This window comes from Impatiens glandulifera, chromosome 5, assembly GCF_907164915.1.
Source record: "Impatiens glandulifera chromosome 5, dImpGla2.1, whole genome shotgun sequence".
Classification (NCBI taxonomy): domain Eukaryota; kingdom Viridiplantae; phylum Streptophyta; class Magnoliopsida; order Ericales; family Balsaminaceae; genus Impatiens; species Impatiens glandulifera.
In genome coordinates, this window is record NC_061866.1 from 5008403 (window position 1) to 5016008 (window position 7606).

General features: G+C 29.2%; 2 protein-coding genes and 1 non-coding gene across 3 annotated transcripts; 2 read left to right on the forward strand and 1 right to left on the reverse strand.

The window, feature by feature from the left end:
- Positions 1 to 502: 502 nt before the first annotated feature.
- On the reverse strand, positions 503 to 574 carry TRNAC-GCA. Its single transcript has one exon. It is a non-coding gene; the product is annotated as a tRNA-Cys (tRNA).
- A 1515-nt stretch (positions 575 to 2089) lies between these two features.
- Positions 2090 to 2458, forward strand: LOC124938898 (polyubiquitin-like). Its single transcript, XM_047479419.1, has one exon. It carries the CDS (start codon positions 2090 to 2092, stop codon positions 2456 to 2458), a length of 369 nt encoding a protein of 122 aa, XP_047335375.1.
- Positions 2459 to 6252: 3794 nt separating this feature from the next.
- On the forward strand, positions 6253 to 6648 carry LOC124938899 (polyubiquitin 11-like). The gene has a single exon (XM_047479420.1). It carries the CDS (start codon positions 6253 to 6255, stop codon positions 6646 to 6648), a length of 396 nt encoding a protein of 131 aa, XP_047335376.1.
- The last annotated feature ends 958 nt before the right edge of the window (positions 6649 to 7606 follow it).

Sequence of the window (7606 nt, forward strand, 5' to 3'; positions counted from 1 at the left end):
CCGATTCTCTGTCTTTTCTCCTACTTATGAATTTTTTTGTGATGAACCTTTTCTAAAAAAGACCAAGATTTAAGAGTTTTTTAAAGATCGGCCCGAATACTATTTTTTTTTAAAAGAGTCCAATTAGTTATTTGTGAGTACTTCAAATTCTATAAGAGGTTCATAATTTAATGATAATATATTTGATTGTAAATTAAGAAGTCACAAGCAAGTTGTACAACATTATCTTTATGTACCCTCCAATACAAAATCCCTATTAGAGAATGTCTTGTTTTTTTTTTATCTTAGAATCCCTAGTTTAAACTCCAAGTTTTTGAAGCATTTCTACTTTCTTTTCTTTCTCCAACAAAGAATACTAAAAACAATTTTTTATAAGGGCTCGACCAAGATGAATGCATCTTTTTTCTTATTTGTGAAACTTCTTATGACGAACTCTTTCCAAAAAGAGCAAAACTTAATTCTTCTTTTATTAAATGCTAACAAAATACTAAGTCTGTTTTAAAGGGCCCAACCGGGTTCGAACCGGTGACCTCTTGATCTGCAGTCAAATGCTCTACCACTGAGCTATGGACCCTTATGAAGTTTAAAATACTCATAACTTCTTCGTCCATCGGTTTGGGAACCAACTGAGTTGCACCCATCAACATGCTGTAAATGCTCTACCACTAAGTTTTGAACCCATCATGAAATTTGAAGAGCCAACAACTTTTTCATCAATCTAATTCTTTCTTAAGTTAGATGTAGCTACTTATGAATATTTTTGTTATGAAATCTTTCCAAATTATTCATCCATCCGATTGGGAGTCAACCGAGTTATAACTGTTGACATGGTGTAAATACTCTACCACTAATCATACGATTTTTTTATTATCTTTTATCTCCTACCTTTTAATCTTTTTATGATGAAACCATTCCAGAAAAATATCAAAATTTACCTATTGTTTTAAAGACCAATGAAATACAATCTTTTAATTGTGACCTCTTAATCTACTCAAATGATTTACCGTTGAGCTATGAAACCCTTATGGAATTTGAAGTACATTGATAAATACTCTACTATTGAGCTATGGACCCTAATGAAAGTTGAAATACCAACAACTTTTTCATCAATCCAATTCTTTCTCTTTATTACTTATGATTTTTTTTGTGCTGTCCATTATAAAATCGTTGGGTTAAAGGCCCAAATGTTGGGGCTTGTAAAATGATATTTAGAAGAGACCAACCATTTCAAACTGGTGACCTATTAATGTATAATCAAATACCCAAAACTTATTTATCCTTTCGATTCTATGTTAGATGCCGTTACTTATGGATTTTTTTGTGAGGCCATTACAAATATCCTAGCTTAAACTCTCAAATGTTAGAGCATGTCTATTTTCTTTTCTTAGTTCTCTTTAAAAAGAAGATAGATCACTAGCACATATTCTTGTTTCTTTTAAGTAACAACGGAAAGTCAAGATTTACTTTTTTTTTATTAATGTGAATACAAAGTACGAGCAACTTCTTTATGTTCTCCTACATGTGGTGCTAGTGGAAAACTTTGACTCTTTCTTTATTTGAAAATATGAATTCTAGGTTATATGACGCAGCTTATGAATTTTAATCTCTCTTACAAAATCTCTAACTTAAATTTTTAGTTGTTGGTCTACCTTTTTTTCAACAAAGACCAAGGGAATACTAAAAACCGGGGTTGAACTTAATCAGCTCTTGATATGAAGTCAAATGCTCTACCATTGAGAGTTATGAATCTCTAATGAAATTTGAAACTCTAGATCTACAATCAAATGTGTTTACCTTTCTCTTTGTTTGTATGGTTGAAACTCTTAAAAGACTAATTTATTTATGAATGTCGTGACTCAAAATTTATTGAAATACTTTGATTGTATTTAATATTAATAGTAATACAGCTGCAACCCTTTGAGTGCCCTGTTTTTTCTATTATATAAACCAGGCCATCCAGCCTTCTCCTCTGCCATGCATGCCATTAGAAGTCTTCTCTCAAGGTAACTAATAATAACATAATCTCTTTTTATCTTTCTAATCTTTTTGTGTGAATAATATCTTGAAAACTATTCTATTATATCGGCAGATGCAGGTTTTTGTGAAAACTGTAGCAGGGAAGACAATTAAACTTGTGGTTGAGAGTTCTGTCGACACAATTGAATCTGCGACGGTCAAGATTGAGGACATGACTATTAAACTTGATGTCCAGAAAGAGCCCACTTATCAATTTGAGATAATCATATTAAATACCATTGATTACCAGAAATTTACACTCATTGTAGCGAGTTCAGACACTATTCATAGTGTTAAAGCTAAAATCGAAGAGAAAGTTGAAGGCTATCCACTTCACGAGCAACGTTTGCTATATGATAATACGAGGCTGGACGATTCTCTTACTCTGAATGATTACCACATTTATTCTAAATCTACTCTTGATCTTTGTCGACGAATTTGATTATGAATGATGAGCCATGTATGCATGATATGAGTTTTATTAATCTTTTGTTAATAAATTATGATTTCAAGTAAAGTTTTTCTTTTGATCACTATATATACAATGAGCTATTGACTTCTAATAGAAATTCAAATACAAATCACTTCTTCCTCCATCTGATTCTTTTATCTTTTGTTTTATGTTGTAATAACCTTTTTTCTTTTTCCATCAAAGATGGCTATTTATGAATTTTCTTGTGTTGCTTTTAATGAACCCGTGGCTTAAGGTCCTAAATCATAAGCTGTGAAATATTATTTTAAATGGCCCAACCAAATTCAAACCTTCTTTTTCTTTCTCCAACAAAAACAAATGGAATACAAATTAACTTTTTAATGCGGTTTTACTGGTTTCTGCTGGTTTTACTGGTTTCTGCTAATGATCTCTTATTCTCCCATCAATTACTGAGGATGACAGTGTACTTGTATAACCTATATCCAAGGGTATTTGTTGATTGAGTTCGGGTATTTTAAATCGTGTTTGGAAATGGGTGGGTATAATGTTTGTGCTTAGGCTTTAGGGGACAGTTTGTACTACTAAGTAATGGAATTTTTTATGAAATCTTTCTTCTTTGTACCTTTAGTTCTTTTTTCTTTCTCTAACAAAGACCAAGGCAATGCTAAACACAACATTTTAGAAAGGCTAATGTGTAGTCAATTGATCTCACCAACTTCTTCATCCATTTGATTTTTTTTTTTTTTATATATATTTTGTAGGTTCTATTTAAGAAAAGTATAAATCTTCAACCATAATCTTGTTTTTTCTAACAATAATTAAGATTTACTTATTTATCTTTCTCCTATTTTGTTTACTTCCTTCAATTCTTCTCTTTTAAAAACTAAAGTTATGAATCTTACCTTTAATAAGTATTCATACCTTCTTTTCTTTTTCTAACAAAACCAAGCGAATACTAAAAATAAGTTTTCCACTCTAGTTGTTTTTTAGTGTTCTTGTGACTTCTTCGGAGGCTTCTGGCACATAGAAGTTGATGCTTCCAGCGCTCCCGGTTAGAGATGGCAATGGGTACACGTATGTCCGATATCGCGGTTGTTGTTCCCTATTGTTGCTTACTCCCGACCGATAGAAGTTATCTAAGGCCAAAACCTACACCCGGGGATCGAGGAGACTAGCCATGGCTATTTTGTACTTTATTTTATTTTCTGCCGTGCTCTTTCTTAGACTTAGAGTTAGGTTTTATTTTTGGTTTTTTTTTATGTAGTTTGTGACTTGCTTTATTATAGGTTAGAAAATATTAAATTCATTTAAAAAATGTAAAGCATACATATTTTAAAAATGACCAAGATTAATTAATAAAGATCCTCCCTCGGTTCAAACGTCGAACTCACACGAATTTCTAAATGTGGCGTGCATACACCTAATTTATTTCTTAATTATAAAAATTATGTGGCGACTCTGTAGTTTAAGATTATAAAATTAAAAAAACATAAATAAGACCTATAATTACCTCCCATTAAAAAACTCTCAATCTCTCCAAATTCTACAAAGATAGTATATTATGGGTACGTAACTGCAAAGACATCACTCTCAACTTTAAATTTTAATCACATAAAATCAACTATTCTCACAACAATTAAATCTAGAGTAGAAGTATAAACAATCGGTGTAAGCTCCAAGTTCCAAACTAGGCGACTTTTTAGTCGTGCACACAATAGAAAATTTAAACATCAAGAGGCAAAATATAATCTAGTCAATCCATTTCACATCCATTCTCATTTTTTTTATAACATAAAACACAAATTCTTAATTAACGTGATAATAAGATTTTTTTATGTCTAACTTGACAAAAGTAAATTTGTTGAATTCTCGATTATGAATGCACTCATTAGCTATTAATATGACATCATAAATTTGATGACATTTTATGAATATCATATGATTACTAGAGATAACCTTCTCCAACACCCTCCGCACCCTGTTGAGAGAATATTTTGAAATAATCTTACAAAAAGACGAAACAAAACTAATAAACCTAAATTTTTTTTGAGGTGAATAATCCCAGTAACTTTAGGAATGAGAGAATCAATTTTTATTAAATGATGAGAATCAATAAAAATGATTAATTGCTTCCATAATTCTAGTCTTGAACAAAACCATTTTTTTATAAAAAAAAAAAAAAAACTTAAACAAACCGCCGCATCCCGTTTTATCACTTTCGCACTCTTAATAACCTCCTCAACCTCCTTCGTCGAAAAATGAGATTCCAGCATACCTTTTTGTTCTCTACTAATGAAATTAAAAGAAATATAATTCAATTTAGGTCTATCTTTAAAGGTTTTTAAAACAAACCCTTATAGAACTTGACAATACTCGAAAAGATTTCTGGTTCATTATCATGAACTTTTCTATTGAGCGAGATCAAATTAATCACATTATTTTTGTTGGAACGTTAGATATCTAATGAAAAATTTTGGTGTTTATATCCATACTCTTAGTCATTAGTTCTAGTGCTCAAATTTCTTCCTAAGACATAGTGAAGAACTTAATAACAATGTGAATTGGAGAACTAATCTCTTCCGCAAAAAACATACGAATTTTCTCAACCCGTCAAATAATTAATCTCATTATATAAGTTATTGATTTTAACTCAAATTATAACACAATTTCTACGAACCAACTTTTGAGAAGTTTATGCAGATCCTTAAGTTTCCAAAGAGGTTACTCGACGGAGAACAAACAACGTCTAACTCACCCACCAATTTCACACGAGATATAAAGTTTTTCTTGATTAATCATTTATTTTCTAGTAAATGGTTGACATATCCTAACCATTACCCGACATTCCATCAAGATCAATTGGTAATCTAAACAACTCCATTAAATGACCTTTTAAAAATATATATAAATTCCTAAAAAAAAATTGATTAACTGGTTAAAAATATGTAGATATGAAATGAACATCACTCCATTGCCACTTATTTGTGGCTACACTATAAAAAAGACTTTTAAGCGTTATATCTTTAAATTTTCTCTTTCTAGATTCATTTTCTATTATGTTTTGTTTTAGATTCATTGATACAAAAATACAAGTTTTTCTCCGTTAAAAAGCATACAATATTGTCGAAGCTAGGAATGACAATAGAGCGAATCTGAGCGATGATGGGACATACCATACTTGTATCGTTCTTCTTTGATGATTTTTTTACTATCATTTCTATTTTTTTTTTATTTTGAGAAATCTCCACAGTCACGTTTATATCATATCCTCTCCAAAATTAAATTTTCTAAGATAAAATTGTGTGAAATTAATATAATATATTAAAAATTTATATTATTATAAAATAATAAACTTATAATTTTTATAAAATATAAATAATAAATTAATTAATAATGTTACATATTTAATTTAGTTTATTACAAAAAAAAATTATTTCAAACCAAACAATTTAGATTAAAAAATTAATATGAATTATCAAATAAACTTAAAATTGTGAGACATGTCAACATTAACTCTTCGTAATAAAAGAAGGGTTCTACATTCCACATCTCTAATTGGTTATCTAAATTGACTCTTCGATTCTCGTTCTCAATATTTATTGAAATGCATTTTTACCTACAAACCTTTGAGTGCTCTGCTTTGTATTTAATATATATAAACCAGACCATCAGCCTTCTTATCTGCCATTAGAAGCGCAGTGTAGAGCTCTTCTCTCAAGGTAAAGGTAATAAAACATAATCTCTTCATCTTTTCAATCATTTTTGTGAATAATATCTTGAAAACTATTCTATAATATTGGCAGATGCAGGTTTTTATCAAATCTGTAGCTGGGAAGACAATTAAACTTGTGGTTGATAGTTCTGACTCAATTGATTTTGCGACGGTCAAGATTGAGGACACAACTATTACAGTTGATGTCCAGAAAGAACCCACTGATCAATTTGAGATAATCTTAAAGACCCCTAATGGCCCGATTTTTACATTCAATAATGTAGGGAGTTCAGACACTATTCATAGTTTTAAAGTTAAAATCGAAGAGAAAATTAAAATCTATGCAGTTGACGAGCAACGATTGATATTTGAAGGAAAACAGCTGTGTGACGATTCTCATACTCTGAATGATTACCACATTCATAATAAATCCACTATTTATCTTATTCCTCGTGTAGGAGGTGGAACCTCTAAAAGGAAAAGATGATTATGAATGATGTGTCATGTATGCATGATATGAGTTTTATTAATCTTTTGGTAATAAATTATGTCTTAAAGTATAGATTTTTCTTTTGGTTACTATATATATATATAATGAGCTATGGACTCCTAATATAAATTGAATACCAATTACTAGATGGATTCTTTATCTTTTCTTATAACCTTCTTTTCTTTCACCATCAAAGAGGGCAACTTAAAAATTTTCTTGTGCTACCCCTGGCTTAATGTCCTAAATAATAAGCTGTAAAATTATTTTTAAAATGTCTCAAATCTTCTTTTTCTTTCTCCAACAAAAACAAACATTACAATTTTTTTATTTTTTTTTTGTCAAATTACAATATATAGTTAAACATTTTGTTTTTTAATGCAAGTCTTGAAGAACTGCAATACACATTCTAATAAAAATATGAAATATTGTAAATCTTAACTATAGTTTTACAGAAAATATTATCTAGAAAGAATTTAATGCAAAATATATTATTAGAAATGAAAAAATATAATATTTTTTCTAAAATTATATTAATATATTTTTGCAACTAAATTAGTAATTAGGAAGCCACAGAATAATGCTGATAATAATACTAACATATATTCACTTCATCACTTCAATGTTTGCAAAATCTTTTGTAATAGAATTTATTTCCATTAATTATTGTAACAAATACTATATAAATAAGGCTGTGATTATTGCAAATTAAATTCGTATATAATATTGATAAGTAAATCTGTAATAAACATTGCATTAATACAAATAAATAATATATTCGCAACTTATATGCATTTCTATTATAATATATTGCTGCAAATTATATTACAATTTTATATAATTGTTTTGTAAATATTTTTCAAAATATTGCTAATAATATAGCATTAAGTTATGCATTAATGGTTTTAAATATTTTCTTCAACCCATTTCTCTATCTAAACCCTTTCTTTCATCATGG

Excerpts from the sequence above, each read along its gene's own strand:
- LOC124938898 (XM_047479419.1), top strand. The coding sequence starts at position 2,090 with ATGCAGGTTTTTGTGAAAACTGTAGCAGGGAAGACAATTAAACTTGTG.
- LOC124938899 (XM_047479420.1), top strand. The coding sequence starts at position 6,253 with ATGCAGGTTTTTATCAAATCTGTAGCTGGGAAGACAATTAAACTTGTG.